This window comes from Rhododendron vialii, chromosome 12a (genome assembly GCF_030253575.1).
Source record: "Rhododendron vialii isolate Sample 1 chromosome 12a, ASM3025357v1".
Lineage (NCBI taxonomy): Eukaryota > Viridiplantae > Streptophyta > Magnoliopsida > Ericales > Ericaceae > Rhododendron > Rhododendron vialii.
In genome coordinates this window covers 32,322,266-32,349,641 of record NC_080568.1, presented here as the reverse complement: position 1 = coordinate 32,349,641, position 27,376 = coordinate 32,322,266, and the positions used below count along the sequence as shown (strand labels likewise).

Below are 27,376 nucleotides of genomic sequence, written 5' to 3'. Positions count from 1 at the left end.
TTGGGTTGAATTGGGTGGATTAGGATAGAAAGGAGGTCCCCGTTGGACAATGGCGTGCAACCACTTGTCTTTTTTCAATAATAAAGCAAACCCAATAATTCGGATAGTTTTAGTGTTTCACAACAAAGCATGGTCCCCATTTTGCATTTTTTTTTTTTATAAAAGCAATAAGGATAGGAGATTGGACTCAATTCAATTTAATTCAGAAAGTCCGAAACACAACATGGACACGCTTGTGTTCGAAATTATTTTTAGATACACAAAGTAATTTTCTTTTGGCCTCAGAAATCAACTTTTTATTAGCGAAAGTTAGTATTGTTAGAATATTTAAATTAATACCTTTTAGAGGTGTTAAACACCTCTTGACTTCCTTTCTCTTAGCACTTACGTGCACCTCTATATGCTGTTGGGCCATAAGCCTCTTGCCGCCTCGAAAATCGATAGGTGAGTTACTTAAGAAATCGATAGGTGAGTTACTTAGGAATCAACGGTAGTAGGGGAAGGGTTATGGGGAAGGTGGGACTCAAACCACACCCAACGCATGATAGTACAAGGCCGCCACACCTAATTCACTTGTAGGAAAATTAAGCTCATTAACATTGGATTCTGCGAAGGATGAGAAATGCTTGTCTTTCAAACTGTCATTTTCATATTCGAAAAACTGAAAATGAAGATGAATAACAAAATGATATCAAACAAGCCTAAAACATTTCTTTCTATATGGCAGAAGGAACTAGGATGTACTTGCGTGAACAATCATTTTCCAAATGGAAACAGTGGAAATCGTATGTTTATGCAGATCAATTTAAGGATGTAAAGAGTATTGTATGACAAAGTACATTACACTTGTCTGAACACCAAATCGGAAAGGACGCTATAATGGCTAAATCGAGTTCTTTTATGCTACAATGTTCAACGTGATAAAAGGAAATCATCTAAGGCAAAATAAGATTGATGCTGGTTCAAAAGCAAGTGAAACAAATGAAAGATCAAGTGACATACATATTGAGTGGAGAATTTGGAGAACTCCATCCAAATTAGCAGTCCTAATTCCAAGCTCCAGTGTCTGGTGGATAAAAGGATAGCCTCATAGGTATTTTCTTGCAAGGGCTCGAACTTTTGTATCAAAATGAGATGATGTGATCCGAGAGCCAGGTAGATACAGTGGATTTAGAAGAACCTGCAAATTTGCAATGGTTCATTACGTGAACACTGAACATATCATCACAAACTTCTCAGACAAACACATCATGCACACAAACTTATACTTGGTATTCATGATTTATCGGCCACTGAGATGAGCAGGTAAGAAGGAAAATAAACACAAAATGCTAAAGATTGCTTTCGAAAGTAATCTACTTTTAACCATACCCGAGCATGTATGTTTTGATATCAATATGAGCACATAAATCAGAATGAGCTGCAATACTTAGAAAAAAGAAAAATCTAAACTAATATCAATAGCGACTGAGAAATTGTTATATAAGAATGAACAAATACAACCAACCTTTATATACAGCTCATGGACCTCTTGAAAGAAGCTTTTGATTCCATCATCATTACGGGAGTCATGAAGTAGCATAAGTCGCGTATGTAAGACTTAATTGTTAAAGAAAATAGGGGAAAACAAAAACATGTCCCATATGTTAATACCGCACGGTATAATACCAATCAAATTGCTAAGATCTAAAAGAGGGGGAGATGCTTAATACAAGCATGAAACTGACTTGTGCTATCCAAAAAACCAAAGTTTACTGCACAAACTGCTGCAGCTTTCAAAAAAATGTGGCAATTTACCGCAAAACTTGATTTTGCATGGTTGGTGTTTTTCATGCATGTAGTGCCAATGGAAAATAACAGATCAATCAGGCAATATCTAGGATATGACCAGCAGTAACATATACTGACACCGCCAATTCGTTAAATCTGTCAATTGCCTTCAAGAACCTGGATAAGAATGCAGGAGGGAAACATAAAAGAAAGTAAGACAGTGAAAATAAGATACGTTGTACACATTAGAATTTTAGGGAAAAAAATACACACACAGAAACGCGCGCACGCCCGCGCACACACACAGAGAGAGAGAGACAGAGTCATTGGTGATGATATCTCACATAGCACTTGTTGTCCAAGCAAGGTCCTGGACAATATCCAACGCAGCATGTAATATGAACTGGTGCTGATGAGCGGCATCTTCTTTCTAACAAATGTTAATGATGTCAGTGTGTGTCATTGCAATAAACAACTTTAAGGAAAGTTCATCCAGACGGACACAGCACGAACCACTTCAAGAAATTGCACGCAAAATGATTTTGGAGAAAAGAGTCAAACATCAATAATCAACCCCCATCTTTTCATAGGCTCGGAAATTTTTTTTCCTTCACAAGGCTTGGGAATACTGTTTTTCTACAAAGTAATTTGAATGAACTTATGCATGACATGACAAACATAACTAGTTGGGGAAGATTGGAAATTGAAATTTCAAGGGTTACTTAACAGTACATGTTGGATAAGTAACCACAAATTACTGATATTCATGTAGTGCAAGAAGCCAATGGTAAGACTTAAGACAATGGGGAAAAACTAGGTATCATGTGAAAGCCCCTCCAGCCCCAATAATAACTCCCAATTTTATTTTTACTGATGGACGTCAAATATGGGTCTGTATGCTGTTTCTGTCTTTCGGTAAAAGCATTTCGTTAAAACTCATGCCAGTGCCCGAAGCTAAAACTGAGCAGCCTGAGGATGAGAAATCAATCTCTAAAAATATGAAGAGGCCCAACTGCCCAAGCATAAAAAAGATCTTCAGAAATGGAGTTTGAATGGAACCCACCCCTAGACTGGTTAGCAACCCATCCACAATGGTTTCTATTAAAATCTTCATTCTCACTCCTGTGACTCCTGTCCTAATAAAATGTCAAATCAACTAGACCAGTCACCAGATTACATAAAAATGATATAGAGTCAGGATTCCTGTGACTCCTATCCTATAGGGAAGTACTAGTTCTCCAGCAAAGAGGAGCTTTCTCTTGATGAGGCAATACATACTTGTTAAGTAAAGAATCTGAAACACTAACACGCGCACATGCATATATACGATGACGAAGATTGTTCCATGAAAGGAAGTCGACAAGGGTAATTATTAACTTAGAAATATATGAAACACTCAGAAAAGTTTAAACTCACAATCACAAGACAGAGAAAGTAGAACCAATGAAGAAATCATACCTTGACAGCAGTGCCAACTTCAGCTTCATATATAGGAATGTCATTCCTGCTAACTATCATGAAACAAGCTGTACTGGCCATACTAGTTTTCTAAAGCTACTCGAAAATTGATAGTTTCCACCTGCAACCATACGAGGAAAAATTCTAAGATAGAAAATCAGCAACCTTGAAAACATACAGCAACATGAAATCAACCAAGACCCATGCTGAATAACTATTAAGGGCGCAGAATCTTTTTATACGTTAGTGGTTGCCACGAATCTTATATATGTTGCGGTTTCATTCTTCTGAAGCCTCTATACCAAAGACCAATCTTTAACTCATATCCCTGTTCTTTTTCTTGGGTATCTTCTCTTCTCTCATTTTAGGCTTTTAGCTTAACTAATGAGGAGTTAAACGAGATTTTGCCCATGGGCAAAAGTTTAAAATCACAGCTCATGAAAAGGGTCTAAAAACTATGCCAACGTAATCAATTCAAAACCCTAGAAAACACTTTTATCCACATTCTCCAATTCCAAGACGAATTCAGTGAGAAACCAATCACATTACATGTTTGCATTAATCAGATCAACTCCGACAAGGATAATTTGAAAAGGGTTTTCTGGTATGATGAGTTAGAATCAGCATTTCCTATATCTCAGTGCGGAATACGAGAGATACACAGACATCCTAATACGTAAATGATTGTATGTAGTTATAAATTATGTTACAAGACTTTATGCATTGAAAACGAGATAGGGAGAGAGATCCGAACCTGGGCTCCGATCCGACTGGAGAGTGGAGATCCTGGCACAGAGAGAGAGAGAGAGAGAGAGAAATAGCTACGCTAATCCACCTTAAAACGACATCGTAGAGAATGCTCGGTTTGGTAGCCCCAAAAGGGACGACAGCAGTAGAATTTCCGCACAAACGAGTCCTAGGATGGCGATTGGTTCCGCCCCGACGCAATCCAATCCGGGTGAATTTCCGTCAAATTTTCTGGTGGCGGGGGCCGGGGCGGGGTCGGGAGAAAATTAAGGCTCTGTTTGGAACATAAAGTGAATGAAAAGAAAGAAAAATAAAAAAAAATTCTTAGGAGTTGTTTGGTTCTTATCTGAGGAAAAAGAAAAAGAAAATAGGAAGAAAAACAAAGGAAAGCTTGGAGTAGACTGTGAAGAAAACGGAGAAAACAAGATTGTCTGAATTTGAACTTAAATTTGAACCAAAATTTTCCCTTTCTTTCCATTTTCCTCTTGAAACCAAACAAGAGAAAATTATTTTCTTCATAGTTTCTTTTTCTTTTCTTTCTACAACCAAACAAGAGAAAAGAATTCACTTTCTTTCCATTTTCCCTCTCTTTTATCTTCCTTTTCTTTCCTTTCCACAAGTTCCAAACAGAACCTAACAAGACTCTGAATTGGGACCGAGTAGAGTTCGGGTTGTTTACATTGCCCCGAAATATTTTTACTATAGTAATTGCTATGCCTCAATGCTTTCTATACATAATCTAAATAAAGTATCAAATCTCATTTTTTAAAGGTTTTTTTTTATGTAGATATAATGGTTCTTTTTAACCTCATCTCTCAAGAGATAAGTTCTAGATATGCATATGGTCACATCTCATACGAGAGAAGCATTACAAATAACCATGAATTAGAAAAAAATTCCTTCTCCCAACAAAATCTAATTCTCGGAAATTTTCATTTTAAGAATAGAAAGTTTGTTCACACACACTATTAGTGCACAGATTGTGCATAGATTGTAGTGTGGGGTCCACCATAGGTTCCACACAAATGATCCGAGTCGTTAATTAAATGTAAAATATTTTTTAAGAGTCCCCGCGAAAAATCAGCTCAATCCGACATTTATAAATGCTCGATCCAATTATCCAACTTTTCATTCATATTTCAGGATAATGAAAAGTTAGACGACTGGATCGAGTATTTATAGGTATCGAATTGAGCTGCTTTCTAGCGAAAACCCTCGAAAAAATGTTTACATTTAATGAACACTTCGGATTATTTGTGTGGGACCCGTGATAGGGCCCATAATAAAATTTGTGCATATATTATCTGGACATACAAGTGTACAATGGGGGGAATAAGTTTCAAATATGGTTCATCTAATCAAATTTATAAAATAGTCTAACACAACAAATGTTACAAAATATGTTTAATTCCTTTAGTTAGTTACATTCAGGGATAACATCAGAGATATTAATAATGTATAATCATACGGGATTCCAACTTGAATTTAATTTTTTGAATGTCCTCTCACTCAAAAGTGACACTCCTATCGCACTTGTTTCCTTAACTGACCTAGAAAAATAGAAAAGCAAAATAGTTTCAAGATTACATATAAACAAGTAAGGAGTAGAGTTTGAAACTATGTCTATCCAAAAGGTTCCAACAAAAAATCTACAATCTTCAAACATATCATGAAAGTTCTTTTTGCCTATATTTATTTTGGCTTTTCTTTTGGGGTTAAAAAATTCGACAGACGTGTATATCTCTTTGTTCTGCTATTTCTTTTGCTGAAATGTTTTACATTTCAACAAATGGCACAATCATGCTGCACCTGTTTGGAGTTCTCCAGTAAGTTCTCTAGTAAAACTAACTTAATGCTTGTTGCGTAGTCTATGCCTCCTGCATATGAACAATTCTTTGAAGGCTATGGTAAAAGCATTTTGACCCTGGGATCTGCTTAGAATTTCGTACTGTTCTATTTTACCTAAGCATTTTCTTCTACACTGGCCGCTGTTCATGGATTGTGCATAGCAGGGTCTCCCTACTGCATGCGATTTCTTCCATTTTCATAAAAAAGAAGAAGCTTGGGTTTCGTTTATTTTTTTGTTCTGTTGAATTTTGCATCTCTGCAGATAAAATAATACTATCTTGGTCTTATCTCCATGCAGAACTTTGTCCATTAATTTTAAGATTGATGCTTCAACATGTGCTCCATTAATGCATCTAAATATGCCTAGGAGGAGTCATTGTAATAGTTGGATGGTTGGATTATGATGTATTTCTTGATTCTTTGTTACACATGATAAATAGGTTTCTAACAATATTTTCTTTATCCTAATTGAATTTAGACCAACGAACATGACCGAATGTGCATAGCACGCTATTAAAATCCTAGTGTACCCATAAAGGTAAAATCATGACAATAGATCCTAAAAAGAAATGTATATATATATTTTATTTTAATTTTGACTATAAATTCTGAAGTGTAATGGAGTCAAATATTGTAATGCTTAGATTTAGTTCATTGTTCATTTGTTAAACGAACTTAAAATTAAAGCTCATGTTATGCTCATTGATTCATCGAATGAACTCTTAAATTGAATTGAGTCTCAAACAGTTTGCAACGTTCCGCTTCATTTGCAACCCAAGTCCTTGTTAGAATATAGTATTAATAATATCCCACATTGCAGTTTACTTATTCAATATGTAAGTCATCTATATAAATAAAATTGTTATGTGTTAAGGTTATTAACAACGTACGCACTTTTCCTCACCCTTTATTAGGCCACTAAAACAATATTATCAAAACACAAGGCTGTTCTTACAAACGAAAGGAAAAGAAAAAGGGCAAAAAGAAGAGGGAATTTTTCTTCTCCCCCTGCGGCAACTACCAAGTACTCTCTCTCTTTCTCGCTCGCTCGCTCCTTGGTCGCAAGTGTCTTTCGCCTACCCCGCATAACCAAGTTACAAATCCACCCGGTGGGTGGATTACGAATCCGAAGTCGTCAAATCTGGGGCCAAAATGGGATAGTTATCTGGGGCCAAAACGGGAAGAGGAGGGGGGACCGGAGAAGAGGAGGGGTGGGAGATGTAGTCTGGCCGCATAGAAAATCAGGGGCCAAATTTGGCATCCAAACAGGCCGTGGAGAGGCCGTGGAGGAGTGAAAGAGGTGGATTTGATTGTCAGTTCTGTATTGCACTTGGTTTTATTCTACTTGTGGAGTCAAATTTTAATTTTTGCGTAGGGTCAGAAGTTGATGATGATGGGAACAACAGATGAGATTGTGAAGGCCCCAGAAAAGGGGCCTGTTTTCATGGAAGATCTACCAGAAGAAGAACAAGTTGTTGCCGTGGTAAGGCTTGAGTTGCCTAGTTCAGTTTAATTGTCCTTTATCTCCTTTGGCTTTTGTGGTGCTTTTGGGTTGTTAGGGCGACTGCATTTCTTTTACTGAGATTAACTGGGGTTAGGTAGGGAACTTTAGAGGTTTTTGCGCTTTTGTGTTATCTTCCACAATAGACAAATGGGTGTATTGAAATTTGCGATGAATGTACGTGTATTGAATTGGTCGTAGTAGTTTGTCATGGGTCTAGATATTCAGGTTATAAGTTTGGCAGATATTTGCAATTACTTTGTGTGTTATATCTTTAACCAATATGTCATTTTCTTCCGGGGCATACTAATCTTGGGAATACCTGTCACATGAACTCTACGTTACAATGCTTGCATTCGGTTCCAGAGCTGAAGTCAGCATTGATAGCATTGATTGAGTGAGTTCTGTTCTCTGCAGAAGGACTTCTAATGTCTAGATAAATATTGTGAGTTGTTTTCCGTGCATGTGATCTGATAGAGGTTTTGCCCGTTTTGCCCTCAGAATGCTTTGCTGATTAGGTATCCACATTCTAGAAGAGAAGAAGCAATGATTTGGATCGGTCTTCTCATCTTTTGACTGTGGCAACACGAGATTTGTTTAATGAGTTTGACGAGCTCTGTTTGATGAGCTTGATAGAAATGTCAAGGCCGTGGAGCCGATACAATTTTGGATGGTATTTCCTTTTAATTGATTCTATTTTTTATTTTATTATATTTGCATATCACTTGATAAATCCACAAAGATAAATCCACATAATTGGCACTACCTCATTCAGCCCTTACCATGCATTTCTTAATACTTTAATAGCAATTAGAAAGACAGTTGCTAATTTAATGTTTCTGACATTTTGCATTGCCAAATGTTCTTTCCTGCCTGATGAGTGGTCCTCCTTTATGGAAGTTTATCTTGGTTCAATATTAAGAGTTCTTAAAATTCCATATGAGCCATGGTGGTTCAGTGGAAAATATCGTTGATGTTAGCCACTAATGAATGATTGGCAATAGAATTAGCCTTTATGCTTTTGCTTCATTTATATTCACAGGCTTTGCAGGAAAAGTACCGTCAATTTGGCCATGACCAGCTGCATGATGGAATTTTAATGCAACAGGTTTCCCCTTTTCTTCCTCTAATAGTTTCTTCGCCATGTCATAGCTTTACACTGGCTGTAATTTTCTTTGGTGGTGAGACATAGCTTGAATTGTACACAGGATGCTGAAGAATGTTGGACACAGCTTTTGTACACTCTTTCACTGTCTCTAAGATCACCAAGTTCCAGGTAATTTTACTGGCAGTATTAAAATTCTTTGACTTCCGATGGGTAGTAATGTTCCTTCGTGCCACAAGGGAAAAATAACACTATGCGATACTGCCAGTGAACTAAGTAAATAAAATTCACTCTCTCTCCCTCTATTAAAATTCTTTGACTTCTGATGGGTGTTTTGCTTTCTAGCCATAAACTAAGTAAATAACACTATGCAATACTTGGGGTACATTGCACAATTTGTGCATCAATTTAGTAATCCCCAATACAAACTCTCTCTCTCTCTCTCTCCCCCCCCCCCCCCCCTCTCTCTCCCTCTATTAAAATACTTGGGATACATTGCACAATTTGTGCACCAATTTAGTAATCCCCAATACTCTCTCTCTCTCTCTCTCTCTCTCTCTCTCTCTCTCTCTATTAGTTTCTCTTGTCTTGCCTAATAATATGGGCATTAGATGACATCTTATTGGTCCTTGTTTTCTTTTTCATATTCCTTACCTTGTTTATTCCATGCTTTCAGCTCACATGATTTGTTATCCTGCTGTTCTATTGATTACCTTTTTCATATTGATTATGCACGTTTGGGCTCGCACACATGGTTACTTGTTGGCTCCTTTTCTCTCTCCATTTTCTTTACATTTTGGATAAGTATCATTTCTCTTTCATTCTGATGAAATCATCTCCCATGATGTCATTTTGCAGCGAAATTCGGATACCATAAAATCCCTTTTTGGTATCGAACTTGTTTGCAGGTATTGTTTACTTTGTCTTCCTTTTGTTGAAAACATGTACTTAGATGATGCAATCTGTTATTGTTGAATTGCACTTTTCGAATTTTCATATGTATCTCGTGATCTTGTTCTTCTCTGATGCTTAGCAAATGATGCTTGTGTAGGATTTATCATTTATGGCTTATTGTGTGTTTGTTTTGATTAGTCTGTTGATCTTACCTTCATAACTTGGCGAGGGCTCATATGCATTGGCTTTTCGGTCGATGCAGTTGCCAGTGGAAATGATGTGCTAGATTTTTCGGCGTTCCGTGCTCATATGTATTTTTGCGGTATTCTGTCTCTGTATTTTGGGGATGAGTTATGGAAAGAAACATTTGAGATTCACAAGTCTCAACAAGGTCTTGAAGTTTGTAGAATAACTTGACTTGTGGGAGGAAACATTTGAGAGTCGCAAGTCTCATCAAGATCTTGAAATTCTGATAGACTAACTTAGTTCAACACCCAAAGAGGAAGAGCTTCAGTAAAATCATTTTTGTATAGATTGTATTGAACTGCTCTCTGTTTCCATTTTGCTGTGAGGAGTTAGACCCTGTTCCTACACTTTTACTTTTCATCTCCTGATTGAGTTACGGGCCTTACGGCCGTGGAATGACATTCTAGTGCCTTACCTTCTGTAAATTTGCTTAGTTAGGGTAAAAAAAAAACCCTTTCATATTATCTCAGTGGCACATGGGTTGATAGTCCTACGACTCCTACCCTACCTTTATTTTGCAGAAGGGTTATCTGCTTAACAATTCAAAAGTAGCTTTCTATTTCTTACAATCTGTTGAACATGGCTTCTGCTAGTAGAGCGAGCTTAAATAAATTTTCTGTTGCTTATTATGGTTGGGGAGCAAATGTGGTGGTTTTGTTTGTTTGTATTACAATCTAGATTTTTGCTTGCCGAGTCTTCAGCAATGGTGTTGGTGCATTATGGTTTGCTATATTAGATGGACTAGTTACCGGTTTAGTGTGTGGGTTTGCATTTTAGTGCCAAATTCAGCTAATTTCCATGTCTGGAAAAACTTCTGTATTGGTTTAACATATTTTGTTTCATTGGAATTGTTTGATATACTTTATATGATTAGTGTCCCCGACTAAACCTATCTGACATGAGTACTTCATCCATTTAGAAGAGTCCAAGCAGAATTACTTGATTGTATCGTTATGGTACAACAACAGCTCTTTAGATCAATCTGTTTTATTTTTCATGTTTGCAATTTCTGGGTTGTGTGGTGAGTTTAGGATGCATTGCCAAGAAAGTGGTGAAGAAAGCTCGGAGATGGAATCTGTCTATGCACTGAAGTGTCACATATCACATGAGGTGAACCATTTGCACGAGGGGCTAAAGCATGTAAGTGTTCTTTCGACCTAATACTATTTATGCTTCTGTAAACCCTTGGTGCTTCTAATAGTATTAGCTCTTCTTACATGCATTCCCAAGTCTGGCAACAAGATTTTGCCTAGATTTATTTGGAAAAAATAACTCGATGATCAACCCTAGCATGACATGAAAAGCAACTTTTGGAAAAAGAAATGCCATCACTGTTTGAGCTACAAACAAACAAAGGAACTTTATTTGGATTAGACCTATAGTCGTTGGGAAATAAAGAAACTGACATTCTATCATACCTAATAAAGTCACGACTCATGAGTAAACTGACGGTTTCCCTGGTCCCCTTTTCCCCTCCCTTCTTTCTTAGGCAGGCATATCCATTATTTCAGACTCTCCCTTCGACTAAATAGAGATACACAGATAACCTCATGACCATTTATGGTACTCTACTCTTGAACTATACATCATCTAATATGGTATAAAACATGGTTTCTTAATGGGGATTGTCAAAATCGTTCAATGGTTATTGTGTTGAAAATATGGCCCTCAGTTATGCTGTACCAGACCCAGATGACTATAGACTTATTATTATGCCTATTTGTGTATTCCATGCAGGGTCTGAAGTCAGAATTAGAAAAGGCTTCTCCTTCTTTGGGTGGCAATGCTGTTTACTTAAAAGATTCACATATCAATGGTTTGCCAAGGTAAGTTGTGGATTTACCTATTGTCTTGTGAGCCATGGTCATTAGGTATACATACAATCATGTTGCGTAACTATGTACCTTTTATGTTGTAATAGTTTACATGCTGTTCCTGCAATATTCTCTCTCTCTGGTGCTTTGTGGCTCTACATTGCCCATTGTCGTAATGGAAGAGATAGTCATATCCATGGTGTTTTTACTTGTCCTTTTCTTGTGTTTAAATGAATAGGTACTTGACCATTCAGTTTGTCCGATATTTCTGGAACAGGGAATCAAATCAGAACGCCAAGATTTTGCATGTAAGTTCAGTTTCATCATTTCTATACTTAATAGACTGCATCCCTGCACCTTTTCTGTGGAGTGGTTAGGCGTTAGTTGTTGAAGATGGTATTGAGCTCCTAGCAGACAAAGTCACCAAGAGAAGAGTGGCTGGATAAATGCTTAGGTGGCCAATCAATCTGAGTTAAAGCAACTCTGGTCCAACACTATTTTAGTGCTTATAGTAAAACATTATGAATTATTCCTTATGTTTTGATTATCCAGTGGAGTTGGATGTTTATGATCTGTGTTCAGATGATCTCTGGAAGCTCCCCGCAAGGTATGTACTTTCCTTTTGCCTCAATGACCGAAGGCTGGAAGTTTGTGGGTTTCTTTACTGATGGTTGTTTTATTGTCTACGTGCAACCGTTAGATTTTAAGAGACGAGAAACGTAAAAAGCTTCATTTGAAAATCAATGAGGAGAAGACTCATTGGACAAGGGGAAGAGCACTACTTGCCCAAAAAAAAGAGAAGAGCACTGGTTCGATGGGCAAGGATGTCAAGATGAATGATGCAAAGGTACCTAAATGATCATGTAAACCTTGAAAAAGTTGGTGGATATGCTGTCATATTATGTTGTTTCTCTGGTGCATGCAGGGATCTTCAAACGTAAGTGGAGAATCATCCAATGCTACTTCAAAAGAAGGTAACAAACTCGTACACTGCCTATTGGGTTTGGATTGAAGGAATCTTGTATTCTGTTTCTGCTAGGGTCCTGGTGGATGTGCTTTAGCTTCTTTGGTTCGGGGCCTTCATGTACTCAGCCCCTTTCGATCATGTACATATATGCTTCATCCACCAAGAATGCCAACGGCTCTATGTCCACTGCTCACATTATCTGTATATTCTCAAATAAGGGAAAGTACACTTAAGATGCTAGGGTGTACGTAAATGCACCAACTTGCTGCAGTGTTAAATCCTTGAACACGTGGGACTAAGGCCTTTAATAATCAGGCATCACAAAACCCAACACCCTCAACTCTAGAAAACAGGCTGGTGGCAGGAAACATTGTGCCACTATTTAGGTTTCTAAGCTGTGGGTCTTCTTGTAACTCGTCGTTGTCAAAGCTTTTTAGCGACCAAACTGCTTCCTATATTTTCTAGGATGTGTCCCAATGAGTAAAGTTGGGTTTCTGTAGGTCGATACTCATCAATTCCACAAGCCTTTCCATGACTGCTTCAATGGAAATAAGATGAAGGGCTATTTGAGAAAATTACAACTCTTGACTTATTCAGAGTGATTCTTTGACTGTTTCTCAGGTGTTGTGCCTGACAAGGAAATGCACTTGACTTGAATATATGATCTGGTTGCTGTGCTGACTCACAAGGGTAGAAGTGCTGATTCAGGGCGTTATGTTGCTTGGGTCAAGCAAGAAAGTGGTTGGTTCTCGTAGAAGAAACTATTTGCTACTTTGTTAAGTGCTTCGATTTAATTATTTTTGTTTATGCTCGTATAGGAATTTGGATACAGTATGACGATCGCAACTCAATTCAACAACAGGAGGAGGACATCACCAAACTTTCGGGGGGAGGTAAGTGGTTCCCAGAGACGATCCAGAGTGTTGTTTAGATAGATCTGTAAAACATTTGTAAATGCATGCTTCGCAAGCAAGAAATTTTTCCTACAAAGAAAGGATAGACATTTTTCTTGTTTCTGATTAATGAGAACTGACATTTGTAACATCAACCATGTAAATTAAATAGAAAAGAGGCATTTTTAGATCCATGACCAAATTGGTGTAGATCCTGTCCTGTTATGAAAATTCAATTCCAAACAAGCATAAGCTATACAAAAGTTCTTAATGTTGGCAGTATTTGAATACCTGTTGTCTTGTGTATTGGCTTTATTTTGTTTCAGGTGATTGGCATATGGCTTACATGTGTATGTACAAGGCTCGTCTCGTTCCAATGTAATGTTTTTGGTATCCCTTTAATTGGAACTCTCAATTGGTTTACAGTACACTGGGTCATGCTTGATCCATAACTTGGAGTCTAGATATAGTTTTGATCTAGACGATGTATTTGTTGTACCTTTGTTGAAATACAGTTTTGTTGAAATTAGGGTCAGTAATTATCTGAATTTGGTCAGTTAGCAACAAAGTTTTAGGTTTTTGGGTTCCTATAGTGTAATTAGTTTGATGTTAACTAGGGCTTAAGGAAGACAATGGATGTGACATTTTGGTCATTTAATCACTAAAGTAATTCTTTTGGCAGGCGAATAAAATGCGAAATTCCTCTGCATTTACGTAAGTTCAATGCACGAGTAGCTGAGGTGGTGCCCATGCAAAAAGTGACAAATAGGGTCAAACAGGCTATTGGCCGCGCAGTACAGGAGGAATCAGGTTAGCGATAAACGTAAACTTGAGAAAAGAGAGTGATTTCTCTCATATTTTTTGATTCGGCACTTCAGGTAAATGGCTTTGCTTGTGAAATTAGTTTTCTGAAAGTTTCTCGTTTTGTTACCAAATACAGGTTTCGGTGCTGCCCAAAAGGAGCCAGTTGAAGCAAATAACCAGCGGATCAAAAAAAGAAAAAGAAAGAAGCAAATGACCAGGTATATTAGTCAACAAAATGTACATGATTTCGTTGTCAATTCCAACATCTACAAATATATTTTCTTTCCAGGTAGTTGACTTAAAAGAACTGTCTTACTTTTGTCAGGACGTGTGCAAATCTTGTATCATAGTGTGTAATTTCTTGATTTTCAATGTCTTAATTGATTAGAAAATTGATGAGTTATATACCTAGGTATTGCAAAGGATCCAAGACGACCGAGAAGTGCAGACTCCAGAGTTGCATTCAACAGAAGAACCTACAGAAAGACAGCAAAGAATCTCAAGGCTTGAAAAGAACAAGACTGAGGAGGTAATCACACAATTCGTTGGATTTCTGAAATGAAATAGTGAGTCTTTTGTTAGTCGAACATTGATATCTTGTGGCCCTTAGTGCAGAAGGTAGTCCAACTTTGAACAAGAGCGCAAGGCCATGAGGCTTCAAGTATCTGAACTTGAAAAGAAGCTAGAAGAGTCTAGACAAGATTTGGCTGTGATGGAGATGAATTCTGCTTTCAAAGACTTGGAAATTTCAACTTTGCAGAATAATTTAAAGGAACTAAGAGAAATGGAAGAGGTGATAGCTTGATTTGATATATGATTCTTCAATATGTTGCTAACCCATATTCCTTGTCTTATACTCCCCCGTCCCCATATTTTGGTTCCTTTTGGGACTCCCAACTTAATAAGGGAACATTGTCATTGCACTTGTCATATTTTTGTTCTCTTTTTACTCTTAAAAACATCACATTGCATTTTCTTATGTAGTAGTACTCAATATTAAAAGGTGGGTTAAAAGAGTAAGCTCGTTACTTTTTTCCCATTACTTTTACACAAAGACAACATTTTTTGGACTAAAAAAAGTGCTTACTAGGACCAAAGAAATGGGGGTAGGCTTCTTTTGTTTGTCTTTTATCAATTGAGTACAACAAGGCTTCATTAGTGTTTCCGTATTGGTTGTGGATGACATTAAAATTGAGAGCTCTAGCTGAAAGTGTTCTTGCTTTTAAGACATTGACAGAACAAACTGCTACACTTGAAGATGCAAGGGGCTCAACTAGCTAAGTTTCAAAAACTCTACAAGGAAGAACAAGTTGTGAGAAAACAATATTTTAATACCATTGAAGATGGAAAAATTCTTCTTTCTCATGGAAATTTTATTTTATAGATCTAGTTTCTGACTTCTATAGGCGATGGCAAGTTTGATTGAGGTTTTAGTTATCTTCACAATTGATGTTTCAATTAATACATTCATCGGTAAAATTTTTGGTTCATGTCAAATGTGAAAGGAAAGATTCATGTATTCTGTCAATTAAGGCCGTTGGTTTCAAGATGGATGGACGCTCCTCATTCAACGCAACTTCTCAATTTCAAAAAGCTAATACGTGGGAGTGGGTCTTGTTTCTGGTGGTGTACAGGATACATGAATCAGAAAACAGTATACCACCAGAAACAAGAGACCCATATACCACCAGAAACAAGAGACCCACTTCCGCGTATTAGCTATTTGAAATTGAGAAGTTGCGTTGAATGAGGAGCGTCCATCCATCTTGAAACCAACGGCCTTAATTGACAGGATACATGAATCTTTCCTTTCATATCTGATATGAACCAAAAATTTTACTGATGGATGTATTAATTGAAACATCAATTGTGAAGACAACAAAAGCCTCAATCAAAATTGCCATCGCCTATGGGAGTCAGAAACTAGATCTATAAAATAAAATTTCCACGAGAAAGAAGAATTTTCCCACCTTCAATGGTATTAAAATATTGTTTCCTCACAACTTGTTCTTCCTTGTAGAGTTTTTGAAACTCAGCTAGTTGAGCCCCTTGCACCTTCAGGTGTGTAGCAGTTTGTTCATTCTTTCTGTCAATGTCCTAAAAAGCAAAACACTTTTAGTTAAGGCTCTCAATTTTAATGTCATCCACAACCAATACCGAAACACTAATGAAGCCTGTTGTACTCAATTGATAAAAGACAAACAAAAGAAACCTACTTCCTCCGTCCTCATTCTTTGGTCCTAGTAAGCACTTTTTATAGTCCAAAAAATGTTGTCCCTGTGTAAAAGTAATGGGAAAAAAGTGACGAGATTACTCTTTTAACCCACCTTTTAATATATATTAAGTACTACTACATACTACCTCCGTCCCAAAATGTTTGTCTGGTTCGCAAAACGATAACATAAAAATAATTCAAGTTTTGAAAAAAAAAATTAATTTTTTTTCAACAATTTACTAGATCTCGACAAGTTCTTTTAATTTATGAAAAAAGTTAGAATTTTTTCTTAAAAGAAATGCATTATTTTTTAGTTCTCGTTTTGCGGACCGGACAAATATTTTGGGACGGAGGGAGTAAGAAAATGCAATGTGATGTTTTTAAGAGTAAAAAGAGAACAAAAATATGACAATGTTTCCTTACTAAGTTGGAGTCCTGAAAGGAACCAAAATATGGGGACGGAGCGAGTATAAGACAAGGAATATGGGTTAGCAACATATTGAAGAATCATATATCAAATCAAGCTATCACCGCTTCCATTTCTCTTAGTTCCTTTAAATTATTCCGCAAAGTTGAAATTTCCAAGTCTTTGAAAGCAGAATTCATCTCCATCACAGCCAAATCTTGTCTAGCTTCTTTTCAAGTTCAGATGAAGCCTCATGGCCTTGCACTCTTGTTCAAAGTTGGACTACCTTCTGCACTAAGGGCCACAAGATATCAATGTTCGACTAACAAAAGACTCACTATTTCATTTCAGAAATCCAACGAATTGTGTGATTACCTCCTCAGTCTTGTTCTTTTCAAGCCTTGAGATTCTTTGCTGTCTTTCTGTAGGTTGTAGGTTCTTCTGTTGCATGCAACTCTGGAGTCCGCACTTCTCAGTCGTCTTGTCTTCTACGCCATTTTTTTTTGGGGGTCAAACAAAAGGTTTCATACCCTCATCTATCTCTTGTTTCCAGTGACCGCCATTTCATACCATCTTTTGTTTGAGACTATTTAATTACGTCTGATTTGCAGTTCCCGGTGGGGCGGGTTCACCTTCTGTTGAAGGAGAGGGCGTCTGCCCATGGAAGGGTGGGAGCAACAGCTGCGGTATATACAACAACTATATTGGAGTATCTAACTGCAGAAGTGCTGGAATTGGCTGGAACGGTCGTCTTGTCTTCTACGCCGTTTTTTTTTTTTTGGGTAAAACAAAAGGTTTCATTCCCTCATCTATCTCTTGTTTCCAGTGACCACCATTTCATACCATCTTTTGTTTGAAACTATTTAATTACATATGAATTGTAGTTCCTTGTGGGGGCGGGTTCACCTTCTGTTGAAGGAGAGGGCGTCTGCCCATGGAAGGGTGGGAGCAACAGCTGCGGTATGTACAGCAGCTATATTGGAGTATCTGACTGCAGAAGTGCTGGAATTGGCTGGAAATGCGAACAGGGATCTCAAGGTAAGACGTATAACCCCGAGGCACTTGCTGCTTGCAATTTCGTGGAGATGAACTTGACACCCTAATCAAGGGGCGGGTGGTGGCGTTATCCCGCCGCATATCCACAAGTCATATGGCCCCGTTCGTTTTGGGATTTTAGATTTGGATTTGGATTTGTAGGTAATGAGTGCAGAAATAAAGTAATGATTGGAGAGAGATAAAGAGAAAAAATAAGAGTAATGATTGGAGATAATGGTAATGATTATGATTAGAATTCAAAATACTTAACCCTTAACCGAACATAGTTGTCAACATAGTTGTCCTAGTAAGTTCATATAAACCCACGGTACCCACCACGGCCATCTCAGTTTTAGTTCTAAAGCAGATGCACGCTTGCACTCCATCTCGTTTGATCATACTTTGTCATTCCTTTTCCAGGTGATGCTAGTTCTATGATATTTGTGGTTGAAACTCTGGTATATATATTCTTCTATCATACCTTGTATTTCCTACATGATGCAGGATGTTTGATAACCTACGTGGCAAAGGTTCTGGTATTTCCTTTTTCTAATGCTAGCTGTTAGATGTGTTTTACTAACAAGAAAGTTGCATCTATCATTGTAAATTTTTTGCAGTCTCAGCTTTCGATGATCTACTCTTTTTGGATTTTGGTCTGCTGTATTGGAGCTGTTTGTTGTTGTCAATGTTGCTCTATTTGCAATTTGGTTTCTTATGTTTTAGCCATGTATTGTATTAGAGCTTTCTGTATCTTAGCTTGTAGAACTTCTTGTACTGAACGCTTTCACTACTAATTAATGGATATTCTCCTTTGGTGCGAATATAGACTATGGATGTTTGAATGCTTAAAATTTGGTGCAAATATAGACTATGGATGTTTGAAGGCTTAAAATTTGGCAGTGAATTGCCATTCTGCGAGTCCTTTTTTTTTAAACTAAAAAAACCTTTTGGGGCACTTGAAATTGCCGCAATATCAAATCAATCATGGCACTTCCAATTGCCGCAATATCAAATCTATTGAGGCACTTCCAATTGCCTCATCAAATAGGCTATATCAACACTTTTAGACATCACAATAAGTTGATTATGCGGCACTTTTACCTATAGCTGCATCGATACACATTGTACTGCCCTAATAACTGAAATGCCCCATTAGTTATCCTGTTGGGGCACTTTTTATTGCCTCAAAATGTCCTTTTGGTTGTAGTGCCTTTTGTTGTGTGGTGTTGGAAAGGATGAAGCAGCAAGAGAGGATTAAGGTGTACAACAAAATTAATGTAACAGCCCAAAAATCTCAAAAAAAAGATTGTGCTTCTTCATACTATATTGTATTGATTTACTTGTACTTAGGGTCCGTTTGATTAGCGAGAAAAATAGAATGAAAAGTGAAAATGATAGAAAGTGGAATGAAAGAAAAGAAAATGAAAATATAATTTTTTTTCTCACAACTGTTTGATTAGGATGAAAATTTTGCAAGAAAATAATAGAGAAAATAAAATATCATTGTTTGGAAAGGAGGAAAGTTGCCCAAATTAGAAGAGAAAATGTGGAGGGAAGAGGATACAGGGGGGAGTTAGAGTAATTATTATTGATTTTTTTGAGAAAATAAAATTTCCTTCCACATTTTGTGAGAAAAAGTGAGGCAAGCCCTTAAGCTTTAGAGAGTTGTACGAGAAAGTTCACTTTCTAGAATATTCTTACTAAGTGAACAAAAAAAAAAAAAAAAAAGTTTTTTTTCTCCTTTTTCTTGCATTTTCTACCATGATCTCACTAGTCAAACAGACCTTTAGATTCGTTCTTTCTTCCTTCAGTACCAAGGTTCTATTCTAACTAAAGAATTCAGGAAAGTTTCCCAGAACGATCTGAACATTTGGTAACTTTGGTTATTCAAGTTTGGTTTGAAAAATACAAGATATACACAACCTGTTCTCCCATTTCCCAGCGGGTGTATGCTTTGATCTCCGACTTCTCCTAAACCCAGCGAACCACCCTAAGTATGGCCCTCTTCTTCATCAGGAAAATCGCCATCCAATTCCATTTGACGCTTCTGTCCCATACCAAGAATTTGTACAAAGCGGCCGGTTGCTGTAACTGTGTTGAAGACACGGAACGTTAACTCCTCATGCTCCTAAGGCCCTTTCACGAAACTTGCTGACGAGTTCATTTTGCTGCACGGCTCACAAAGGAACAACAACAATAGGAGAGATAGAAATCACATAGCAAGGATATAGAAATGCAAAACGTAATGCGAGAATGAAAATAGTGAACCACGAATAACACCTCCTGCGGATCCGATTAATTGGGGAAATCCAATAGTTTTTCGTTGTTTTTTTCATTGGTAAATGAAAGCAGAGTACATCTTACCGTTTTTCATGGCAGGAGAGGAGTCCAGATACAACCCTTTGATTCGTCCTCGTAGCCAGTGGGAAAAGTCATTGTCTGCCCCAAGGACTGCATTTAGGAACACGAAGCGGTGGCGGGGAAGTAAGTTCTCCCTTGATGATGGGGCCAGGAATCGATACCCTGGCTCGAGGACTGATAAGGCAACTGGATTTATTATAGTGTGGCGGGAGAGAAGTATGTACTCCAAGTAGTGGCAGTTAATTGACATCTATTTTCCAATTTTTTGTTGCTGCAGATATGCAAAGTTCTTTTTCTAGTTCAAAAGAGAATTCTTATAAGGTCCCCAATGCAGCAGTATATCAGAAGAGGTGGTGGCGTGAACGTGGGGATGGAAAAGGTTAGAGTCTCTATTGGAGGCCGAGGAAGGGTGGCTCATGGAGTGTTGCTTGGCAATGCTAGACAGGCAATGAAAGATGTTCAAGAGAAAAAGGAAAGCCAAAGGGAAAAGGAGAGAGAATGGAATAGCAGAATCATATGAATGTTGAAGTCTTTATTAGGATGTAAATTGCTGTTTCTATTGCCTTCACTTTCATCATCAGCTGCTTCTTGCTCACTGCCTCGGCTGTGTTTGATGTAATTTGGCTATCAAGTTACTGAATTGTCTTTGGATTCTAAACACTTTTCGTACCCCTCTAAGCATATATCCATGTTTTGGATGTTCTCAGAATCCTGTTTTTATGCTAGTATCTCTGTTCTAAGAATATAAGCTCTGTCTTTTTTGATTAATGGACTGTATGATGAGTCAATTTAGCTAGCCTATTGAAGTTATTTTTGTGCATTTTTGTTCCTTAAATTTATAGTCAACCTCCTCCTAATGTGTGAGTTTATAGTATCATTGGAGATGCTCTTATATTGTGTTTAGTACTATATTATGTTGGCATTACCTTTTCAGACAGGAATGGAGTTATGAATTGGGATGGACTAACTGCCTTCAAAACTTCCATTCCTGTTATCAGAATGATAATAATTGGAGTTTGAATTCCTTTGATGATTGTTGGTGCTCCACTTGCAAAGTTTGTTGCTACGTTATTAGTTGAGAGTACGACGGAAAAAAGGACACATGGTACTCCAGAAACAGTTGATAACTCACCAGAAACAGGCAAGACTTAAGTTTGAGTGTCGCTATCCAAATTGTAGGTTCTGTTTGCCCCATTCTGATTGTAGAAGAAAAATTGCATTTATATATGTTTCATACGAACTATTCTCAAAACACTCAGGTCTTGTCAGGCTTTCGGTTCTATCGGTTAAACATGCTCTCCATTTTTACCATGCTCTCTAGTTTTTACAATATGTGTGAGTAGTCGATTAGGCTTGGCATCGGAGTGATTAACGCCTCGTGACTTGAGGTTCGGTATGGAAAATGAGAAGGGTTCGCCTTTATTTAACAAAACTTGCCGATGTTAATCTACGGTGATCATGTGCTTGCTCACATGGTTCCAGAGCGATGTCTCGGTTCGTGTTTGCCAAGAGAACGAAAGAGCTCACTTGTTTTCCATACCACATTTCTAGTCTTTTATTGGTTTCATAGCTAAATCTTCCGGTTGATAGCTTATGCTGTGCGATTCAACCGTGTTTTCATTGAGAATGGTTAGATGACTTAAGTTACGGGCGTTAGTAACTCTATTGCCTTGCCATTTTTAATTCTTAGCTAAAACTCATTTCTAGCCCTTACATAAGAGTGTTTCTCCACATTTCAAAGTAAAATCAAAAGTTGGCCGTCTAAACGCTAAAAACCCTTACATCTACAAATCCTAGCAAGCTATAGAGATTCTCTTTGTGGGAACGATTCCGGACTTCCGGATATTATGTTGACAGCAACCTAGCCCTATGCTCGAGGTTTTCAACCTATTTCAACGGTTAGGTTGTAGCGAAGTATAAACTCTATTTACTTTTAATTGCTTTGTGTTAATTTAGTTTGCATAATTTTAGAAATCAAGCAATCAAATCTCTTTCCAAATTAATTTAGAAATCAATTGAAGCAACCGCAACTTAGCCTTCGTAATCTCTGAGGACGATACTCGGAGTACTTACCGCTATCTTTTTGGTAGTAGTAATTATTCTGTTTTATTATTTATTTTTGATACGTAAGCGACACGATCAACATACTAAATATCCGTTTCACACACACTAACCATTTACCTATTTACATGTAAATCTTATTCAAGCACCACTGGAAATTCACTTTGTCCAAATTTGGTACAAATCATTATCATCATACGAATCCTTTTTTTTTTGTTTCCCTTTGATAAGTAACGTCTCTCAATCTTACTGTTGAACACAAACTGTAAACGTAATCGAAGCCCAGAGTAGAATATCATCGATCCATGCACCCGGAGGCTTGTGTGTTTGGCCTAATTGCCGAGAAGTCGTTTGGTATGGCCTCAATTGGGGTGGGAGGCTTGACTCCAAGTGTTTGGCCTAGTAGGCAAGGTCTCGACTCAAGAGGTTTGCTCAATCTTAAAAGTATCAGGTTTAAATCTGTCAGGTGCGTGCTATCAATTCCTTTGGTCCAGTTCATACGGAGCTTGTTTCTGCTTTAATTGAGCTCCTCGCAAAAGGACAGCGGGATTTTTATCCCGAGATTGTTCGAGGCGTGCGCAAGCTAGTCCGAACACCTGAATTGTCAAAAGAATTAGAGTGAGAGGCTTGGTATTGGAAGCATGTATCCGAGTCCGATTCATGTTTAAGGTTTTCCGACCTTCAGTCAACATGCAATGAGCATAATGAAAATCCATTGGTGATCGGTTTGAAATGAATCTATCCAAATAGTTTTTTCAGATTTTTATGTTGAATTTATGTTGTAACGAATTTTTATCAGTATACTTGCAAAGGTTTCCGACATTAGTATACATATCATAAGGTTTGCAATCGTTTCAACATTAGTAGTTTTTCGACATTTTTTTGGTAAATTTCTGTCGTAAGAAATTCATCATAGTTTATACTTCTATTCGACACTAATAAACTAATGATAAATTAACTCCATGAGGTTTGGCCAAATGGATATGAGAAAACAAATAGTACGTAAGTGTTTATTTTTCATATGGTCACATGTTTAAATCCCATGGAAGTCAAAGATTCTGAACATTTGGATAACTAGAGGGTTTTCCCGGTCATTAACTTCATGGTTCAGAATTCATCGAGGTGCGCATAAGTTGATCTGAATAACTGGTTGCCAAAAAAAAACTAATGATAAATTTTTGTATTGGTTAACTTGAGCAATTTATCATTTGCCTTGCAATAGTTCTCCAACGCATATGTAAATTCAAGTTGCAGTGCATTTTATCATATTCGCTTGTTATGGCGAATTTATATTGTGGAATATCATCTAATAAGTACAGTATTCTGAGTTATATTTTTTGCTATAGCTTCAAAATTATTTTAGGAGTTCATATTTTCATGGAAAAATATTTCGATGCTAACTGGGTAGAAATATTTTTGTGGGATCCCAACAAGAGTATACGGTGAAGGAACAATATTCGACAGTATCCCAACTCCATTGAATAATTTTTGACTATTCAAAATTATTTTAGGAGTTAATAATTTCGTGGAAAAGTGTTTCGATGCTAATTGAGTAGAATTATTCTTGTGGGATCCCAGCAAGAGTATATGGTGAAGGAACAATATTCAACGGTATCCCAACTCTATTGAATAATTTCCCTGAGGGTCGGCTTGCTATCCCTTGACTCGAAGGCTCCATATAGAACTTAAGGAAATGAAAAAAAAAGAAAAGATAGAGAGAGAGAAAAGAAAGGAAAAGAAAAAGAGAAGAAAATTGAGAGGAAAATGAGGAAAAAAGTTTTACTATTCACTCTTTTTTTCTTCCAACCAAACAATCGAAGGAAGCGGATCAAAAAAAAAAAAAAAAACAATCGAAGGAAATTTGTTTTAATTGCCCTTTATTTTTATAGTGTTCCAAACAGAGCCTAGTCCTTGAAGAATGAGAGGGAACAGACGAATGAGTCAAAGATGGCATAGAAATCGAAGCCCAAATTCAGAGACAGCGATTACTGCTCAGTCACACCATCAAATTGAATCAAAATGGCGATTCAACAGCTTCCCGAACACCTGCTGATGGAGATTTTGTGTCGGCTTCCGGTGAAATCTCTTCTCCGATCCAAGCCCGTCTGCAAATACTGGTACTCTCTCCTCCTAACCCCCAGCTTCATTTACCTCCACCACGATCACGCCGCCTCTATCGCCGCCGATGCAAACACCGACTGCCTCCTCGTCAAGCGGTTCCTCGATGGCGGCGTCGTACTGTTCTTCGTCCCCAACGGAACCCCAATTGAAGATATAGACATATCTTCCACTGGTCTAAATATTAAACAACTGCAAATCTTGGGTCCTTGTTACGGTGTCGTTTGTCTCACCCGATTCGCTTTAAACTCCACGATTGTTATATGGAACCCTTCAATGAAAGAATTCAGTGTACTTCCTCAACCCTCTTATAACAATGACCATATAAGCAATTTGGGTTTTGGGTATGATCCTTTTACAGATGATTATAAAGTAGTTAGATTCGACATGACTGGTTTACCCATTGGGCGCATCGATGAAAAGATTGAAATATATGAATTGAGAACAGATTCTTGGAGGGAAGTTGATGCTGAGTCCCCTATCGAGTCCGGGTTGCACTGTTTATATGATTCGTATGCATCATGGAATGGGGACTGTTTCTGGTACGCCTACCCTCCACTTGGCTACCATCATCATGGTGGTCCAGTGATTATGGCATTTAGCATGTCCGACGAGGTATTTGAAGAGTTGCCCGTGCCAGAAGTTTGCTTGTTAGACGACGACAGTGAAATGAGACTTTTTGTTTTGAATGATTCCCTTGCCATGGTAATTTATCCGAAGGGGTGGACAAACCCCTCTTGGCTTCCACCTGAGGAGTTTTGTTCATGAAGTCCTTTGACATATGGGTAATGAATGAAGAGGATGTGGACGTGTCGTGAACTAAAAAGTTCACTATTGGACCCTTGTAGGGACTCGACTTGGCATTGGGATTTCGGCAAAACGGTGAGTTCCTTGTTGAGAGCAGCTATGGACAGATGATGTCGTACAACCTTAATACTCGAGAAAGAAAGGAGTATGAAGTCCATGATCAACTAGAAGTTCATCCTCGACCACCACATATTCAAGTTCTTCCATACGTGGAGAGTTTGGTTTCTGTCAAAAGACAACAATGAGCATGATGGACATGTATGAATCATAGATATAACTCCATTATGGGTTGTTGTAAACCTCAGCTGATAAAATGTACCTTTCTTGCTGCGTAATGGGCTTGCAAGTCCTTTAGGTGGTGGTTGTCATTTGCAATACTGCTAAAGGGGAAAAAAAAGAAGGTAAATGAATGGTTCCAATCAGGTCTGAGAGGTCTCCTTGGCAGTTATGTAGGGCAATTTCTTCCGTTATGCAAATAGACGCAGAGGAGGGAAAGGATTGAGTTTCATGGCTTGGACGATGGGCAGTCATGTCTATTATCTTGTGTCTTTGCAGCCATGTTTATTATCTTGTCTCCGTGTGTGTTAATTTTACTTGTCTTGACTTTGTCACTCTAAAGTCAAGAAATGACGCTTTGAAATTTCAAATTGACTTGTGTTTTCTTATATGCATTATGAAATGCAAACTGTTTGCTTCCAAATTTTTTCTTAATTGTACATCTGACTTTGTCATTCTAATGTATGGAAACAGATTTAAAAAATGTGGTTTTTGAACGAGAAGAAACAATTTGATTGTGACCATCTGACGAAATAGGAGTTGCTCATCAAACCAGTCCCTAAATTTCCTGCATTTGCAGAAGGCAGACTCCTTAGGGGATTTTATAAATGGACCAATGTGAGTATTTTTACTCTTTGGCTGAGATGGGGTTATTAAGCAACTTATTAGTTAAGTAATTTGCCACCGACGTTAGGCCTTTTATGTGGATGTCTATAACATATATGGTTACTAGAACACTATTAGTGGCAAAGATATATATTGTTCACCGTTCAGTGATATTGCACAAGATTAGAAGCTAATTGGGATGAAACAAGGTGAATCCTTTGAAACCACAGCTCATATCTTCTAATATTGTCACATCACATGTAAGACTATCAAGTGCTAGGGCCACGATGAAAAGCTTCATGTTAAGTCGTATGATTTCCTTGTGTTAAGCCGTTTTCCAAAAAACTCCGTTTGGATCTCACACAGCAACTTTGTTTTCCAAAACATTACTATTCTGATTGATAGCAGCGTCCAGTCCACAACATCATGGTAGCCAGCATGGGACCTAGAAAGAAAATGGCCGGGCAGTGAAACTATATGCAGGTTGGAAAATGACCAGGGAATCCTATACAGAACCTAAAACAGATGGGGCAGCAATGGGTAACCCAGGAATGGCCGCAGCTGGGAACCAACATGGACAATGGATTTTGGGCTTTTGCAGAAATATTGGTTACTCCACAAGCCACGCCGTGGAATTATGGGGACTGCGAGATGGTCTCCAATTAGCCCTTAACCTAGGGATTTTATCATCTCCAAGTTCAAATAGTCCTCTCCTTAAGCAGAATTTCCAACATAACTTTCCAACCAAACGCTGGCCGACCTCCTTTGCGGGGGTGGGTTTCAACGAAGAGAAGGGACTAGTCATTTTCGATTAAATGCCTTCTTGTATCACAAATCAATTGTCTGTTGACGCTCGAGAAGTTTCATATCCATGTTATGGGTACTTGACTAAGGTTATTTAATTTTAATGCATTTCCATTTCACCAAAGAAAGAGAAAAGAAACACAATATAGTAATGTACATTTACCTTAATTTTTAAATTGCTGCTTGTCTATCCTGTCTAATTCAATTGACAAGAGATTTTTTCCTTTCCTACGTATGATTGCAGAGGTAATCAGTTAGTTTTTCACTTTTACTGGTAATATGGTTTCTCGTGTGGGGGGATTCATGGCACCTCAGATTAATGCCCTACTATTTTTTTCCTCAGATTAATCCCAACTATTTTTTTGGCCATTCGTTAATCATAATCTACTTTATCCTGAGGGGCTTGGGAAGGGGGATAGGTGCTTATGAAAATCGAACTCAGCCCATGTGCATAAAAGTATAAAGGAGGCACAAACTGCACTTCACTCCACTTGCTAATGCCTTACTGTTTGATGATAGGAATTTTGCCATTAATACCTTCTTGTTCTTTTTATGTTATGCACATAGGGTTGACCTTAGTCACATGAGCCTTCAAAATGTTACGCGCTCATGCTCTCAATCCTCTCATTGCGTTCGAGCT

General features: G+C 37.8%; 2 protein-coding genes and 1 pseudogene across 3 annotated transcripts; 2 read left to right on the top strand and 1 right to left on the bottom strand.

Moving 5' to 3' along the window:
• Window positions 1–772: 772 nt before the first annotated feature.
• Window positions 773–4,378, bottom strand: LOC131309764 (uncharacterized). Of its 2 annotated transcripts, none has more exons than XM_058336365.1 (6): window positions 3,983–4,378; window positions 3,229–3,349; window positions 2,115–2,200; window positions 1,887–1,947; window positions 1,508–1,594; window positions 773–1,180 (listed from the first exon to the last, which is right to left on the bottom strand). In XM_058336365.1, the coding sequence occupies exons 2-6, from the start codon at window positions 3,307–3,309 to the stop codon at window positions 1,088–1,090; spliced, it is 408 nt and encodes a 135-aa protein (XP_058192348.1). In that variant the 5' UTR covers window positions 3,310–3,349; window positions 3,983–4,378; the 3' UTR covers window positions 773–1,087. The 2 variants fall into 2 exon arrangements, with proteins under 2 accessions (XP_058192348.1, XP_058192350.1); XM_058336367.1 differs by lacking the exon at window positions 3,983–4,378 and adding an exon at window positions 3,778–3,913.
• A 1,646-nt stretch (window positions 4,379–6,024) lies between these two features.
• Window positions 6,025–13,625, top strand: LOC131309763 (ubiquitin carboxyl-terminal hydrolase 6-like; annotated as a pseudogene).
• Window positions 13,626–24,144: 10,519 nt separating this feature from the next.
• Window positions 24,145–25,295, top strand: LOC131309683 (putative F-box protein At3g16210). Its single transcript, XM_058336282.1, has 2 exons — window positions 24,145–24,948; window positions 25,092–25,295. The coding sequence occupies exons 1-2, from the start codon at window positions 24,145–24,147 to the stop codon at window positions 25,293–25,295; spliced, it is 1,008 nt and encodes a 335-aa protein (XP_058192265.1).
• Window positions 25,296–27,376: the final 2,081 nt, after the last annotated feature.

What these genes read in the sequence shown, in the direction of transcription:
- LOC131309683 (XM_058336282.1), top strand. Translation starts at nt 24,145, where the DNA reads ATGGCGATTCAACAGCTTCCCGAACACCTGCTGATGGAGATTTTGTGT. An exon ending in TGAATGATTCCCTTGCCATG is followed by an intron (nt 24,949 to 25,091) that starts GTAATTTATCCG and finishes GGACCCTTGTAG; the next exon opens with GGACTCGACTTGGCATTGGG.
- LOC131309764 (XM_058336365.1), bottom strand. Translation starts at nt 3,309, where the DNA reads ATGGCCAGTACAGCTTGTTTCATGATAGTTAGCAGGAATGACATTCCT. An exon ending in CAGTATATGTTACTGCTGGT is followed by an intron (nt 1,595 to 1,886) that starts CATATCCTAGAT and finishes AATTAAGTCTTA; the next exon opens with CATACGCGACTTATGCTACT. An exon ending in TCCATGAGCTGTATATAAAG is followed by an intron (nt 1,181 to 1,507) that starts GTTGGTTGTATT and finishes GCAAATTTGCAG; the next exon opens with GTTCTTCTAAATCCACTGTA.